We start from the raw sequence: 18,680 nt of genomic DNA, 5'->3' as shown, positions 1-18,680 counted from the left end.
GGTCTTTCTCTTCTTGGGAATTTTCTAGTTTTTCCATTGCTGAGTCCCTAGGGTCTCAACATAAGATTGGAAATGTCTGATGAGAGATGCATGAGGCCCACCCAATGGAGTAAATATGAGAGATACATAAGGCTCATGAGGTCCACCCAATGTAGTGAATATGAGATGCATAAGGCTATTGAGGCCCACCCAGTGGAGTAAATATGAGAGATGCATAAGGCTCATGAGGTCCACCCAATGGAGTAAATATGAGAGATGCATAAGGCTCATGAGGTCCACCCAATGGAGTAAATATAAGAGATACATAAGGCTCATGAGGCCCACCCAATGTAGTGAATATGAGATGCATAAGGCTAGTGAGGCCCACCCAGTGGAGTAAATGAGAGATGCATAAGGCTCATGAGGTCCACCCAATGGAGTAAATATGAGAGATGCATAAGGCTCATGAGGTCCACCCAATGGAGTAAATATGAGAGATGCATAAGGCTCATGAGGCCCACCCAATGGAGTAAATAAGCAGGCAGAAAGTGAGATTTCACTAGGTCTAGATTTCCACCATTGTCTGATCTGGTGGTTATATGTTGACCATTTTCAGGCTGGAGTCTCCAGGCACACCCCTGAACCCCACTTCCACCTGTTTGCAGATGTACAGATGCATCTGATTCCAGACGGGTTACTGCTCCAGTGGCCTAGTGGTCAGAGCATCTGCCTCAGATGCAGGAGGTCGTGGGTTTGGTCCCCGGCCAAGTCATACCAAAGACTTACAAAAATGGTACTAACAGCTTCCTCGCTTGGCACTCAGCATTAAGAGGTTAGTGTTAGGGCTGGTTGGCCTGGTGTCAGGATAATGTGACTGGGTGGAACATCATGCTACATGTCTGCGGCATGATGCCCAAGTGCTAGACATCACTATAAACTGTCACACTACAGACATCGTAGTGATATGACTGAAATATTGTTAAGCTACGTTAAAAATCCAAATCACACACACACACCAGACGGGTTAACCATTTGGAGCCGGAAGGCCTAATTCTTCACGGTTTCTGGTCTTGGGAAGAATTCATCAATCACATCAACAGTTTAGAAATGAGGCCAGTGTTCTTAGTCCTTCAGGAGTGCATCAATAAAATAGAAAGTCACTGCTTGATGGTGACCTCCTACAGCACATCAATGATAGCATACCTCAAGTGACAAGGAGGCACACGTGCCCCCAGTTTTGGAACATAATTTGCTAGGTAACCTCTGAAGGGATTATTTTAGCAGATAGTTTGTCTAGAAGGGGCAAATGGTCTCTGCACCAGGGTAAAGAACATTCCCTGATCAAAATTTAGAGGAAGCCCTTGTTGGATTAGGTTAAACAACCAGCTTCTTTTTATGTTTCCCTAGCTCCAGACCAAAGAACCTGGGTAGTGAATGTTTTCAATCTGATGCATGATCATCTGTCCTCATACTCTTACGCAAGTGCTTCAAAAACTAAGGACATCTGCTGCTCAGCTCATTTTGATAGCCGCTCTGTGGTCTTAATGATCATGATTCAGTGTTCTTCTCAACCCGCGGGTAGACCAGCTCATGACATAACTCCTGAGAAGGAACATTTTCTGGCAGCATTGGGACTTTCTCCTACTCAAGAATCTGCAAATTCTCTATCTTTATGCTGAATTTCTCTCGAATGATCTCTCAGCCAGGGCAGATTTTCAAGAAAAATTGTCAGGTACATCATTCAACCCAAGGTCTATGATGCCATGGGGAGAATCTTTTGTGCTTCATGCAGCAGAAAATGTGTTAATCCTAGCTGACCCTCTCTGAATGCAGTTACTTAATTTCTTCTTTACCTTTTTGAAGAGAGATCATGCTCAGTTTCTGCTATTTAGGACAATAGCCCAATGCAACACTCACATTTTTAAAATAAGGGCAGACGTTCAATGATCAGGGCAGACTTTCAATGATCATGGCAGACTTTCAATGATAAGGGCAGACTTTTAATGATATGGGCAGACTTTCAATAATATGGGCAGACTTTTATGCCCAGTTAGGGCTTTACATTTTTATTTGACAGCTTCTAAAGGGAGAAAATTGGATAGGAAGCATCTTTTCTGCCATCTTAAGCACTGCTGATATTTTGAGTTTCACAATTTCGATTTGGATTACTATCACTAAAAAGAGAGCCTATCGGTCCCTTAACAAGGGGGACTTTTCATTCTTGGAGATTTAAGCTCACAAGGTTCAAGCCATTGCTACTGCATGATCCCTTCTAACTATGGAGGATGTGATGAAAGCTATATTTTGGCAATATCTTATGACCTTCTCCTTTTACCCTCACTCATCGCCTCACCAGGGTGCATACATATTTTCCTTAGGACCAATAGTAACAGCCTAGAAATTAGTAGCAGCCTTAAAAGTGACCAATGCAGATACCATCTCCAGTAGCCTACACTTCTAAAGTAAGAGTGAGTAATCCTTCCTATTTCTTTCACCTTTTTATAGGATCAACAGCCTCCCACTGAACTGGCAAGAGGGTATATGTTACTGAAATTAAATTGTAGTTGGGAGGGAACTAATTTTAATGATGTAATACTTAGCAGTTGCCAGCATTAAGAGGTTAGTGTTAGGACTGGTCAGCCTGGTGTCAGGATAATGTGACTGGGTGGGACATCATGCTACATGTCTGCGGCATAATGCCCCAGTGCTAGACATCACTATAAACTGCCACACTGCAGACATTGTAGCAATATGACTGAAAAATTATTAAAGCTACGTTAAAAATCTTAATCACACACACACACTTATCAGTTGCTATTGCCAGAATACCTCCTCCTGCCCCACACTGATGTCCTACTAGTTTTAAGGCTACAGCCTGAAGAAGAATGAGGGCAAGTAAACATGGATCAAAGTCACAGATGAGACATGGGTTAGCTACTCGATTGTTTCAGAATCCACCGTGTGGGAGGATGAATTCTCATCCTATGGTTGTGGGTATTTTCTTTATGGGAAAGAGTAAACTCTGCAATAGCAACAGGTAAGTATTACATCATTAAAATTAGTTTACCCCCCCCCCTCCCCAGCCCACCTCATATCATGATTAAGATTATGTCATGACTGCATTACATTTCATCATATCATGACTCGGAGTCTGTGTGATAGTGATTTCTTTTCAAAGTCAGTAATTACTTTTTCTCATGAGATGATTCATGAATTAAGATAATTTCAGATTGTATTGTCCAGATAAAGCATGCTAACTGAGCATGGCTTTTTCAAAAAATATATTTTCATTTCTTTGCAGACTTCACTGTTTCCCTCTCATGCAGCTCAAAATATATTTTCATTTCTTTGCAGACTTCACTGTTTCCCTCTCATGCAGCTCGAGATGAAGGAGCAAGAAAGGAGGAGTTGAAAGGAGTTATAGAATTCCATGTTATTGGCAACTCCCTCAGTCAGAAACCCTCTCGACAAACCCTCATCTGGTTAATTGGCATGCAGAATGTGTTCTCCCACCAGCTACCCAGAATGCCAAAAGAATACATCACAAGGCTGGTGTTTGATCCGTAAGTGAGGCACTCTCTTTGCTAATATAGTAAACAAATAAATGCTTTAAATTCATTTGTTTTCAATGGTACCAATTTTTGTGATGCTTGAGAAAAATGTTATTGTTGTCTTTCAATTAAATCACCTGAGATCATAGTGATATATTGAAATGTAAGTAAAAATTAATGCCTCATGACAGAAAGTAAATGGGCAATATGAAACTTTACTGTCTTGGCAACAAGATGTTTATTGTTAACTGGAACAGTATGCTTATATAGTCTGTGTAGATGGATATGCTTGTACTGCTAGAAACATTAATCAGATTTCAAGGATGATCACCTGTGAAATGTTGGAGCATTAAACTTTTGAAAACTTGTTATTTTCTACATAGCATATGGTTGAAGTGATCCAGAATCACTCAGAAATGAACAAGTTGATGTGCATTTTCTTGCACTACTCTTTGTGGACATCTGTTCCATGGTAGGGGTGACACTACTCTTTGTGGACATCTATTCCATGGTAGGGGTGACACTACTCTTTGTGGACATCTGTTCCATGGTAGGGGTGACACTACTCTTTGTGGACATCTATTCCATGGTAGGGGTGACACTACTCTTTGTGGACATCTATTCCATGGTAGGAGTGACACTACTCTTTGTGGACATCTGTTCCATGGTAGGGGTGACACTACTCTTTGTGGACATCTATTCAATGGTAGGGGTGACACTACTCTTTGTCAAGGGGGCCCTGAGTGGCTGAGTGGCCTAAAGCACTCACTGTTACAGATCACTGCCATCTCACCTTTGTCTGTGTGGATTCAAGTCTTGGGTTTGGCCATTGTATGTATGTGAGAAAGCTTAGTAGCTTCTAGTTGGTCGGTGGTTCTTTCTGGGTTTTTTCTGGGTTCTTACTGCACCATTGTTACTGGCCACCATGTATGGCCTATCTTGTGTTGATTAAAGGGCATTAAACCCTACAACAACAACTCTTTGTGGATTATCTGTTCCATGGTAGGAGTGTATATGTTCCTTGGTTGTTGTTGTTGTAGGGTTTAATGCCATTTTTCAGCACAAAATATGCTATACATGACAGCCAGTATAAGCGGTGGAGGAAGAACCCAGGAAAACCCGGAAAGAATCACTGACCCACAAGAAGTTACTACCAAGCTTTCTCACATACCCACATTTCTGAGCCTGAGACTCAAATACATGCAGACAGAGGTAAGATAACAGTGATCTGTAACAGTGAGCGCTTTAGACCACTCAGCCACTCGGGGGCCCCCTTGACAAATAGTAGTGTTACCCCTACCATGAATAGATTCTACAAAGAGCAGTGTGGCCTCTCTATTCCATGGTAGGCACATATCTATTCTATGGTAGGGGTGACCACATAAAAAACCTATTGAATAAAGTACCCTATCACTATTTTTCATAAAACATAAGCTGAATGAGTTTTCAAATAATTCATATAATCTCAACGGATAGCCTGCACATATAATATATGGCAAGTCAAAAATCATTCAAGATTTCCCAGGATCTCCTAAATGTCTCTTTGAGTTTATCATTTTGTTTTTCACTGAACTGGTATTGCATTTAATAAAACTGTATAAGCATTGTCTTTTTGCTATTTAAAAAAGAGACAGAATTTGAAACCACATCAGTTTATAATCAGTCTCTACCAAAGTTCAAAGTATTTAAGAATGTCATAATGTAATGGTATATTTTGGAGCTGTACAGTAATTGCTGATTTTACAAAAGCAGATGTCAATAATGAGAAACTGAAATGAATAAAACTTTGCGTCTTTTAGGTATGCAAGATTTATATATGTTGTGTTAGGTGCAAGAAGATACTTTCTGCTTAATGGTTGGTAATATTTATGAAATTCCTTGTTGTAGACTAGTTAAGTTCATTGCTATTTTGTAAGGCATATACAGCTTACAATAAGATGAAGTTAAACACAGTGAATGAATTCAGTTCTTTAATCAAGAACAAAAGGTCCATATAACAATATATACAAGATGCAGAGACAACAAGCAGAACTACCTAAGCTTAGACAAGATGTTAGACAAAAAAGTCTCGATCGAATCAATATCATTGTCTAAAAAAGAACAGGTGGTTTTTTCCAATACAAAATCAATTGTGACTCCTGGTATTACCCTAACACACCAAACTGCAAAATTAGACAGCTACAAGAAGACATTAGTGGAGCTATCAAGCAGTGAATCTGTTCATGCATAATTTTAAGAACATGTGGATAAATGATCTTTTATAAAAGGTCTCTGATTGGATAATTAAATAGCCATCTATAAAAATTATTACAAAACATACTATGTTATGTATGCACTGCTCCAGAAGTTACACCAAAGCATATAGCAAGTTTTAAATAATAAAAGCTTGATAGAGTAGCTACAGGTGCTAAATTTCTGTATTAAATTATTAGCTACAGGTGCTAAATTTCGGTATTAAATTATTAGCTACAGGTGCTAAATTTCTGTATTATTAGCTACAGGTGCTAAATTTCGGTATTAAATTATTAGCTACAGGTGCTAAATTTCGGTATTAAATTATTAGCTACAGGTGCTAAATTTCTGTATTATATTATTAATATTTACACTGAGCTCTGCTTTGATCCAAAATACTCTCTTCTTCAGAAAAGTTTTATAAAACTTTACATGGCCAGGATATGTGAAGGTCATAACAAAGTGTAAAATTTCACTATTCAATATACGACTGGGTCTTACAGGTAAGTTAACAACTCTAGGTTTAAATAGTGTACAGAATGATTTTATAGTATTATACAATATATCATTTTATAGTATTATACAATATATCATTTTATAGTATTATACAATATATCATTTTATAGTATTATACAATATATCATTTTCAGTAGCCTAGTCACCACAGATGGTTAGCAATTTCTACAAGGCTCCTACAGTAGGATCATACATACATCATATTTTCAGCATTGCGAAGTGTTTCTCAAAATAAGTTAATAATGGAGATCTAATAAGCCAGAGACAAGCACAGCATCATAAACTGACTTTTCAGGCCATTTGCAGATGCAAAGAGCATATTTGAAGCGTGTCCATATTGTACACATAAGTTTAGTGAACTCACCAAGTCAAGTTTCAAACATTCACTCCAGAAAAATATGAGCTGTGCTTTTTAATTTAGCTCAGTCACAAACTCATTTTCTTTGAGGCATATAAATGATTAGTTTCCAGAATGTGCCTTAAATGTTTTTATTGCTTTATTTTTACAAAGTAGTGCTTCTGTTGGTAGATGCAATGATTCCAAATTTAAAGCAGTAGTGTCAAAGTGTAGATGTTTCTCAACCTCAAGGAGATGACAGTCAAATAAATTTATGATCCACTCCCTTAGTAGAGGTATGTTCCATACACTGCAGATTTTCAACATTTGTTTGTAACAAAATAGGTCTGTGATCAGATGTGACTTGCAATGAAGGATGTAGTGATCTGTCCAGAATAGTTATAATGAGATAGCCCTGTGCCCTGAAATCAAGGACATATATTAATCTAGCCAGAACACTCATAATGAGATAGCCCTGTGCCCTGAAATCAAGGACATATATTTATCTAGCCAGAACACTCATAATGAGGTAGTCCTGTGCCCTGAAATCAAGGACATAAAGTGATCTAGCCAGAACACTCATAGTGAGGTAGCCCTGTGCCCTGAAATCAAGGACATAAAGTGATCTAGCCCAGATACAGCATGATGTACAACTCTATTAAATGTTTAAACATCTGAGTCGGCATCAGAATAAAACCTTATTAGATAGAACACCATTAAAATAGTGACAGTGATTAACTAACTCCTTGCCAAAAACAGATTTAACTTCAAAATCAGCATTTCAGTCACTCAAAATATTAGTATTCATACGTTCTCTGTCATCAGTTTAGCACAAATCTTGATGAAGGTAATTTACAAATGTTTCAGGATTATATGGATTTTTGACAAGCATGAAAAAATTAATAGATGGCCTTCCTTAAGTGTTATTGACCATACCACTGCAACACCTCCATACAGTCTTCCTATTAAAGGACAATTCCTAGAAACAAAAGCAGCTGTTCTCCTGTCATACAAATCTTATGCAAGCAGGATAACTTTAGACAGCCAAACTTTCCTGCAAAAAGCAAATATCATACTCCTCAAGAACATCATGTATCAAATTGACATCTGTTTGAAGTCCATGGCAATTGTATGTTGCGATGCATAGCAGAATGCATGTGAATGATATTGCCCATGCATCATCAGCACTAAAACAGCCTCACATGACAATTTGTTTCTAGAAACTCTGCATACCTTTCATACCTTTTAACAACTTTTGATTTAGTCATGTTATTGTTTAACTCTAAAACCATCCCTTTTATTTAGTCACTATTGCCCAACTCCAAATCTATTCTTATGATTTAGTCACACTATTGCCTGACTCAAAATCTATTCTTATAATTTAGTCACACTATTGCCCAACTCTAAATCTATTCTTATAATGTAGTCACACTATTGCCCAACTCAAAATCTAGTCTTATAATTTAGTTACACTATTGCCCAACTCCAAATCTAGTCTTATAATTTAGTCACACTATTACCCAACTCAGAATGTTTACATTTGAATTTAGTCACTCTATTATCCACCTCTAAATCCATCCCTTTGCCATCATAATGTAGGGAAACCACTCATCAACACTGTATCCGCATTAGCTAAGTAGTATGTCTCCATAGCAGTTTTATTCTTTCTTCTAGCAGACTGGGATATTAAATTTTACACAATTATGGTAATGTCCTTCTGAGAGGATTTTCATATCACTCAATAGATAATTCATGTTTTTTAGCAATTCACTCTGATTTACACTATATTGTCCAATTAGTGACAGTTTTCACTCCAGTTTACACTATATTGTCCAATTGGTGGCAGTTCACTCCGATTTACACTATATTGTCCAATTGGTGGCAATTCACTCTGATTTACACTATATTGTCCATTGGTGGCAATTCACTCCGATTTACACTATATTGTCCAATTGGTGGCAGTTCACTCCGATTTACACTATATTGTCCAATTGGTGGCAATTCACTCTGATTTACACTATATTGTCCATTGGTGGCAATTCACTCCAATTTACACTATATTATCCAGTTGGTGACAATTCACTCTGATTTACACTATATTGTCCCATTGGTGGCAATTCACTCTGATTTACACTATATTGTTCAATTGGTGGTAGTTCACTCAGATTTACACTATATTGTCCAATTGGTGGCAATTCACTCTGATTTACACTATATTGTCCAATTGGTGGCAGTTCGCTCTGATTTACACTATATTGTCCAATTGGTGGCAATTCACTCCGATATACACTATATTGTCCATATGGTGGCAATTCACTCAGATTTACACTCTGATTTACACTATAAAAATTTCACTTTTGTATGGTTTTTGTCCTGTTTGTACTCCCAACGGAATTTTCAGATCTGCAGCATCGACTTAAATGATTTATCAAGACATCACACTGAAACAATATATCAACTATAAAGCAAAATATTTTAAAAAATTAACTGCAGTTCTGTGCAGTTTGTCAGGAGTAATGAGTACAACAAACAACAATGACCCTGATCTGCAAGCGCATATGCTATGGCAGATCTGGATCTTTATTGTTTGCATTTTGACTTACAAGCGAGTATATCCAATACTTGACAGTTGGATGACTTTAATCTTCAGAAAAAGAAATCATTGGGTTGAAACTGAATTAAGAGCTATTTGATTAACAATAGCAGTGCAGATATACCATATTTTTTGTTTTTTTATTATTCATATTCTCACTGTTAGGGAATGAGCATTGTCAGCTGAGATCATAATGATATATTGTGATGTTTATGGTTTAATTCCAGTATATTTCTATATGTACCAAGCTATTGAGATGACCATTTTGAAAATGCATGCAATGACACTTTCATTGCAGTGCGAGTCTTTAACACTACCAGCAGTGTTTCTTCTTGTTTTGGGAAAAATTTAGGATTTATGCCTGGTAAGAGACAAGAATTTACAGCTTAAAAATAAGTAAACCTCCTGCTTTCACAGATGGATGATGTTGACACATGTACATGGTGAGACTGTTATTAGTCCCTCCAGATTATCTTGTGCTATCAAAGCAAGTGGTGCTAATAATTTAAAAAGTAGATCCAAACAGTCCTTATTTGCCTGCTTATTAAAAGAGATGGTTCAGACTTTAGCATTGAGTGACTGTCATCCATTACTTAACTACAGGTTTGACTGGTTATGGATTTCCTTAATTATATCAGGTAATATTTTGATTAATAAAAATAGTTCCACAACCAGTCTGACTAATACACAACTAGGGTTTTATACATTGATATGAAAGATTTTGTACTGAATCCCTATTTAGGAATGTATGGTTTATGATCAATTCTTCTATAAGAAGTGATTGAAACAAGATCATCTAGGCATGCAAGGTACATCAGGAATAAAAGTTTTTACCTGCACAAATTTTGAATTACTAACTTTTCTTTTTATTCAGTTAATGCAAATTTTTATTTCGTAGATTTCAGAAACTTTGAATTAAAGTTTAAGCACTTGTATTTTCTGTATGCACTTTTTGAAATAAGCAAAGATTTCATTGATCATAAACAATAAAGTAACAGTTGATTTATTCACAGGATTTCTCAAGAATTTTTTATTCTGGTTGTTAGATGGCTGACTTGTATTGGGACTCGGACAGTGCATATTCTTTCAGAGCATTTTATGTTATAAGTCTTTATGTTATCATTTTCTTTTTCCCTCAGGAAGCACAAATGTCTAGCTCTAATAAAGGAGAACAGGGTGATAGGTGGTATCTGCTTTAGAATGTTCCCCACTCAAGGATTTACAGAAATAGTGTTTTGTGCTGTTACCTCAAATGAACAAGTCAAGGTAGGTCCCATTGCAAAGTAACCTCTCTAACATATCCATCAAAGGGATTGAAAAATTTGGACTGGTCAATGGGGTGGCTGTTGAGAGTTGAAATTTGTAGATGAAATGATGGAAAAAATTTGGACTGGTTAAAGGAGATGACTGTTGAAGTTTTAATATATAGATACAATGAAGAGAAGAAAATGTTGGTTTGGCTAGACAAAAAAAATTTGCTTAAGGGAGGTTACACTGTATACCATGAAAACAGTTATTTTTTTAAAAAATATGCTGTCTTTCAAGTTAGAGATACTGCATGTGTAATTTATGTTCTGTGAGCACTTCTGGTGAAATCTATATTTACTCCATATGATAATTTTGATGACCCATATCTTTGTTTAGAGCACCTGCAGCATTTTTCCTATTATTATTATACCTTCATACTTGTTCACTAGATACAAAGCATTTAGAATAATGCAAGATTCTGATCTGAATTCAAGGACCATAATAAATGCAAACTTGGAAAGAAAAATGTCATATGGGAGTCACTGTCGGCAAATGTAAATGGGCCACATGTAACAAATTGAGCTGGATATGACCTTTAGCTACCTATCCAGTGATGTGATATACACACATGGTCATGTGACTATTTTGTATAATGATATTATTTGTTTGCCTGTAGGGTTATGGGACCCACATGATGAATCACCTGAAGGACTACCACATCAGGCACAGCATCCTGCACTTCCTCACATTTGCAGATGAATATGCCATTGGATACTTTAAGAAACAGGTAGACACAGTCACAGGCTAAATACAAGATGATTGTAGAAGAATACAGAGATAATTAAATGTCCATTTGTAAAATTATTATTTATACTAATTGACAAGTAGTAGTCATTTCAGCACTCAGCTGTGGCAGCATTGTCAACAGTTTATTAAAATTTTCATTAAAGTTTTTCATTTGCTTATAGTTTCTAAACCCTTTGGTAGTTTTTCATCTTAATATATGTGAATCATTATGAAATTAAAACAGTTTATTCTGAAACACAGTTGAAAATGGTTTCAGCACGAATATTTCAGTTTTTCATGTACATTCACTAAAGTTTTTGGATGGCTTACACATTAGATAAGAAAGAAAGCCTTTGATTTTTGGAGTCAAATGTCAAAAGTTATGGTCACTGTGGGTCAAAGAAAAATCAGTTTTGTACAGTAATTTTGTTCTAGAGTTGGTTTCTTGTCCAAACTTTGTGAATGGCACTTAGGGTAAGAAAGAAAACTATTGACTTTGGAGTCTAAAGATCAAGGTCATGATAAGTATAATTAGAAAATGCACATGATCATCAGGATTCTAGTGTGTGCTTTTGACCAAAGATTAAGGTCACTGAGACCCATTAGTCCATAATATCCTGAATTAACCATGCCCAACTAATGTTAACATAGAGGACTATTAAACACAGGGTTGGTGTAATTTGTAAGTACCATTCATATTACTCTTGTGTTCATAATCTATCACTATCTAGGTTGTCACACACTTTCTACTGAGATGCACATTTTTCATATATTATCATTTTTGGAAACAAGGGCTTCTCCAAAGAGATCAAGATGCCAAAGTCAGCTTACCTGGGTTACATCAAAGACTATGAAGGGGCAACATTAATGGGATGTGAACTCAACCCCAAGATTTGCTACACCAAATTCTCCCAGATCATCAGGAGGCAAAAAGAAGTCAGTATTTGGTTTCACCTATTGTATACTTTAATGCACTATTACAATAGCAATTCATGAATGGAATCTACACTGTTGTCATTGAATCATGTCATATAAACTAAGGGAAAATCGGAGATGTTTTTTATACCTCAGTCAGGATTCTAGTATGTTGTCACTTCAGTGTTTTATATGATTTACAATAACTGAGGTGTGTGATATCACTCCAGATAGAGATCAAAACACTTTTATCAAAATTTAAATTGAATTTGGAATAGGTGGGTGTGTTGGGGAGTCATCTGGTATAAGCACACAAGTTACACAATTATACATACTAAAGATTACTTTACAGCAGTTTAATATTTTAATACATAACAGGGGAGGCAACAATTCCAGTTTTGACCATCTAGCCCAGTAGAGCTGATGCGTGGGGAATATTCCTGAAATTCAAATTTTTATGTTCCCCATCTAAAAATTAGTTCTGTTATGTGATATTTAACTTGTGCAACAATGATTATTAGCTTTACTATAATAGACTTGAAAGTTTGTCTTTGATATATCATCTGTCCATCATCCATTGTCTGTCAGTCCTTAGCACAAGCTTGCTATCACTACTTCTTCTAAACTGAGTAAGGGATTGCCATGAAACTATACACATGCATTCATCCATTGATCTATTTGGTCCGGGGATTGCCATGAAACTATACACAAACATTCATCCATTGGTCCATTTGGTCTGGAGATTGCCATGAAACTATACACGCACATTCATCCATTGGTCCATACACATATATTCATCCATTGGTCAATGCACACACATTCATCCATTGGTCCATTTGGTCCTGAATACAAATAGTCTGCAAATCAGACATCCAGTATGGCAACCACACTGGCCATCCTGAAATGTTGTTATTGCTATTTCTCATAAATAAATAAACATGGTGGCAATCTGACATCCAATATGGCCATCATGGCAGTCATCTTGAGAATCTTATCGCAACTCCTTCTGAACAGAAAGTCATATTAATACGGGGTTTTCACCAAGACTTCGTATATCCAGTTGGACTTTTTGATCTGACATCCATGATGTTGTCCACACAATTGCCATCTTGAAAATCCTACTGTTACTCCTCTTAAATGGATAGTTGCATCAACATGAAGTTATCACCAGATGACTTATTATTATGTTTAGTTTGTCCTAAATGAAAATGGTTCTGAACTCATGTCTAATATAGCTGCCACAGTGGGCAGCTTGAAAATCTCATCACTTGTCCTGATTGAATCGCATTTCATCATGGGGTTTTCACTAAAAGACTAAATATAATGTTTTGTTGATCCTTAATTAAAATGGAGCTGATCTAATGTCCAGTGTGTGGCCAGCTAGAAAATTTTGTTTTAGTTACTCCTTGTAAAAGTACTTTTGACATTTGTTTCATCAGAACCGTTCCTATGGTGCCTAGTTGCTCCTGAATGAGAATGACTAACTCATAATATAACCACTGTGGTGGCTATCTTGAAATTTTTTTATCTCTTCTCTTTACAAATATATGGCTCATTAAAAGACTTCATATGATGCCTGATGGACCTAAATGAAAATGGTGCTAGTCACACATCCAATATGGCTGTCACAACAACTCTCTTGAAAATCTTGTGATTACTCCCCTTGATAGGATGATGATTATGGCATGGGTTTTCACCAAATATCTTCTAATATCTGATATGTCCTAAATGAAAATGGTACCAATCTGACATAAGTATTTCTACCATGGCAGCTAATTTGAACATCTTGTTATCACTGAAGAATATCACAGATGAATTCAACACAGCTATGATTGTCTTAATATATGTAATAGAAAGATGTGAAACCAACAATTTAAGTAAAATCCATAAGCAATTTCTTTCTCTTCAATGCAAAGTGAAACATTCAAGAAACTCCGCATTATTAATTAAATCCCAAATGATCATCAATGTCTTATCAGAAGTCCAAAAGTGTAGAATTTTCAACATGAATTCCAGTAGTCTTGTATGTCCTGATGTACCACAGTGATGCAATCCTGAATGTCTATGAGTTCACGATAATTCCAAAGTTATGTTTTCATCAAAAGTCAATGAGTATTTAGTAATTCCATTGAATAATAGAAATAATTCTTCTTGGATCACAACACAACTGTAAAGGAATCCAACAGACTGTTCTAAAAACAGGAATTAATTATTTGTTTACCAAGTCCATATATATATATATATATATATATATATATGGACTTAGTAAATGTTCTGTTGTTTAATTACTGGAAATTTTTGGTTGCCCTGTTGGGGCATTAGTCTCTATGAGGGTCTCTTGTTTAGTAGTCTAGGTTAGTTGGGTTTAATAGGGAATAGTCACCCTTTGCATATACATAAGGTACAAGATTGCACTAAACATAATTTTAAAAAGCAGTCCAGTCTTTGGACTAAACAAATTTCCAGTCTGTAAAGTAATTATGCTTAAATCCTGCAATTCTGCTGTCAGATTGTGAAGAAGATAATAGAGAGGAAGCAGGAGAAGTATCAAAAGGTTTACCCTGGTCTGAGTTGTTTTAAGGACGGAGTTCGCCAGATTCCCATCGAGAGTATCCCAGGTCTACAGGAGGCTGGCTGGAAACCCCCAGTTGATGCAGTGTGAGTATTAAGAGAAAAGAACATACATAAGAGTACACATTTTACAAACCAAGTTCAGCAATGTTCATGCAATCTTGGGTTTGCTTATTTAAATCAACTATTAAATTGTAGTTTAATAAAATAAAGAAAGAAATATACATTTGTTTGCTAATCATCATCAATCATTTCAATGGAAAAAAAATGCAACAAAAGCTATAATTGAACAATTGCCTCAGGATCTCAATTATAGATGTTACAATAATCAGTACAAGTCCCCTATACCAAGTGCTTTTAACAATGTTAGAACAGATGAGGCATTCAAAAGAAAATACCATATGTACTCGCTTATAAGCTGAGTCAAACTGCAAACAACAAAGATCCTGAGCTGCCATCACATAATGCACTTGCAGGTTTTGGTCTATATTGTTTATTTTGGTGATTACTCCAAACAAAATGCACAGACCCAGATGTGATGGTGCATGAGGTGATGGCAGTTTGGACTCATGAATGAGTATATACTGTATGTGAAATCTTGGTCTAATTAAAGAGAAAAGAAGAAAATAAGAACAACTACTAACCTTTATTATTATCATCATACAACACATTTAATAATCTGAGCAATAAAACATTATCATTGGACTTGACCAGAAAATGACCATCAGTTGTTACTTATTTCAGTGTATTAAGTCTGCTTGTTTTACAAAAGGAAATAAATTTTAAAACTGAAGAGTGGCCTAAAATACTATTGTTGGGTGAAATTCTATAGTAAAGTTTTTCTTAATGGGAAAAAAATCATTACAAAAATTAAAGTTTCATATGGAATTAGTGTATTATGGAGGGGTGTGTTATGAAATGGTGTATTATGGAGGGGTGATACTTAAACTGAAGCACATGCCAAATGAGAACCAGATATTCATTTCCTAAAATTTTACATCAGTTTATTTTTTGTTACAACTTTTTATTCCTCTGAATGTTTTTACAATCATTTTGGAAAGTATTTAGCTACCATGTTAATTTTACTGGGAAAAAATGTCAAACAAGAGCCATCTGAATTTCAGTGTATGTGTGTGTTTATATATTTTTGTTGTCATCATAGTGATACAGATCTAAAGGTTAAAGCCACATGTACCTGGATTCCCTAATTCATGATGGTGCAGACACCATGCATTTAACATCTTTACAGTTGATATATTATCTTGTCATTTTTCATTGATACATTTTCTAAATTTTACCTTTAGTTGCCACCATATAGCCACAGTTTTACTGTGGTGCTGTAATAAATTACGACTACTACTAACACACACACACACACACCAGAATTTTGGTACATTAAAAAAGATATCCTAGCCATACTTTGTTTTAATGAAGATTTGGTTAGATAAAAATACTGAACTTGCAGTTTATACTTTTAATGACCAGTTTTAATCCGGACCTGTTGACAGAATATTTACTATTGTATTTTGTGTTTTTATATTAAAGCAAAATATTGGTAGTGGCATATACAGTACGCACACCATGCATAATGGATTGTCCACTTCATTAATTGGACATGGACAAGCAATTAAGTGTCTACTATGAATAGTGATTGTCCAGTACCTTTGGTGGATTTCCCACAAGTCTAGTGGACATCCACTCAATCTAGTGGATCTGTCTGATTTTATTACGTAATGGGTTTTATGGCATTCCTCACTGAATTTATTGCATTTGCTCCATGAGCTGACCTACTGCTCTGGCGGCCTAAGTGGTTAGTGTGTTCTGCCTTGGATGCAGGAAGTTGTAGGTTCAAACCCCAGCCAAGTCATACCAAAGACTTATGAAAATGGTATTAGCAGCTGCCTCACTTAGAGCTCAGCATTAAGAGATTAGTGTAAGGACTGGTCTGTTTGGTGTCAGGATAATACAACTGGGTGGGACATGATGTTACATGTCTGCAGCATGATGCCCCAGTGCTAGACATCACTATATAAACTGCCACACAGCAGACATCATAATGATATGATGCATACAGGCACACAGATACACACACTCACACACAGAGGGGAGAAACCACTGCTTTGTAATCCCAACCATGGCACGTCTCAATTTCAACTGCTCCGGTGGCCTAGTGGTTAGAGCATCTGCCTCGGATGTGGGAGGTCATGGGTTTGATCCCCAGCTGGGTCATACCAAAGACTTACAAAAATGGTACTAATAGATGACTCGCTTGACGCTCAGCATTAAGAGGTTAGTGTTAGGACTTGTCGGCCTGGTGTCAGGATAATGTGACTGGGTGGGATATCATGCTAAATGTCTGCGGAATGATGCCCCAGTGCTAGACATCACTATAAACTATAGCGATATGACTGAAAAATTGTTAAAGCTACGTTAAAAATCTAAATCACACACACATCGGTCTCAATTTCATACCTTTACCTGCACAAACAATACAGTAATGACATTTTTGTGGCTTTTTTTTACATGTTCTTTGGTTACAAATTTTTTTACTGGTATTTACACACTTCTTAAAAAGGATAGTCAGGTCCAAATGTAATAAGTTAGTAACTCAAGCAGTATTAAAACAATATACTCTTGTCATTCCAGAACAGTTTTTCAGGATTTGTTATGTGGACTAAGAGAATGTACTGTTACGATGGAGAAAATGTACTCTACTAAGAGAATATACTGTACCAAATGAAATTGTATTGGAATCAACTAAAAATAATACCCAGTAATAAAATATTGAAGTGATTATGCTTTTTCATCCTGTCACCTATAACCCAAACCTGCAGTTATAACTTTGTTTGAGCTGTTGGCTGTGCAGGATAGTTTATGCTTAGTAGAGTCAAGAGTAAAAACAATAATGCTATAGTAAAGGTGGACACATATCTGTTCTTGATAACATGTGTTCAGTTAATATGTATTTTTGGTACCACACAGTGGGCCTCAGGTGGCCAAGTGGCGCTTGCCTTTACAGATGACTGGCATCTCACATCAGTCCAACAAGTTCAAGTCTGAGGCTCGGTCAGTGTGGGTATATGAAAAAGCTTACCATAAGCTTCCCCATGGGTCAGATTTTCCCAGGGTTTTTCTTGGTTCTTCCTCCTCTGGGTAAACTGGCGGACATATATAGACTATCATATGCTGGAAAGTGGCTGAATAAAATAGTGCATGTTACATATTACTTCAGTGTTTTCATGCTAATACTTACATGTGATTTCTTTTTTTTGTTTAGTAAAAGCTCTACCTCATTAAAATCACCGTATTGCTAAACTTGTTATATTCAGTGAAGTACCTAAATATTCTCACAGGATTCTTTGCTTGGAACTGTATCTTTCCTCATATACAATACATGTATGTGAACAACTTTTTGAACACTAAACAATATTATGTAGCACTTAAGACGAGCTTTATGCTGTAGCTCTGATGACAACTAAGTTCCACATGATGTAGTGGATGGCCACTATTACACGACTGCAACTCTCTAATGATGGGCTATGAAACTTAACCTGTTCACTATGAGCCATAACGTGGACGTCTACAATGACCAAAAAAAAACAGCCCGTGATAAGCAACAGTATGGATGGATTAATTTCCACCATGGGAATGTAGATTTTCAGTAATCCATGATGATCGTACCATAGTGTTACTCATGTCTCTGTTTTTTTCTTTCCATCCATCACACCTTGGTTAATTTACAGGAATGGATGCTGAAAACATGGGTCTGTTTTGTACATTTAAGTAACCAGATGAAAGCCTCTAAAGAGCCATTTCTGTTTTCAACTGATGTAATGTAAGATGCAGACCAAGTTTTGGTCTTCTTTGTCTTTAAGTACACTGACTGAATACAGTTTTGGGGAAGGTTGTATTATGGAACATTCTCCTACCTGAATTTTGTGTTTCAATCACC

The 18,680-nt window shown here is 36.3% G+C and overlaps 1 protein-coding gene across 1 annotated transcript in view; it reads left to right on the top strand.

Annotated features, from left to right (window-relative positions):
* Positions 1 to 18,680, top strand: part of LOC149788601 (histone acetyltransferase KAT2A-like) — an 81,594-nt gene that overhangs the window by 49,835 nt on the left and 13,079 nt on the right. The window contains exons 10-14 of the mRNA XM_089974659.1: positions 3,334 to 3,542; positions 10,348 to 10,474; positions 11,133 to 11,243; positions 12,035 to 12,178; positions 14,667 to 14,815. Of these exons, the coding sequence (XP_089830785.1) occupies positions 3,334 to 3,542; positions 10,348 to 10,474; positions 11,133 to 11,243; positions 12,035 to 12,178; positions 14,667 to 14,815 (740 nt within the window). The remainder of the gene's footprint in view (positions 1 to 3,333; positions 3,543 to 10,347; positions 10,475 to 11,132; positions 11,244 to 12,034; positions 12,179 to 14,666; positions 14,816 to 18,680) is intronic.

The sequence above is a fragment of the Sinohyriopsis cumingii genome, chromosome 11, assembly GCF_028554795.1.
Source record: "Sinohyriopsis cumingii isolate HCF-2022 chromosome 11, ASM2855479v2, whole genome shotgun sequence".
Lineage (NCBI taxonomy): Eukaryota > Metazoa > Mollusca > Bivalvia > Unionida > Unionidae > Sinohyriopsis > Sinohyriopsis cumingii.
Note: the sequence above shows the minus strand (reverse complement) of the source record. Positions and strands in the feature narration are given on the sequence as shown.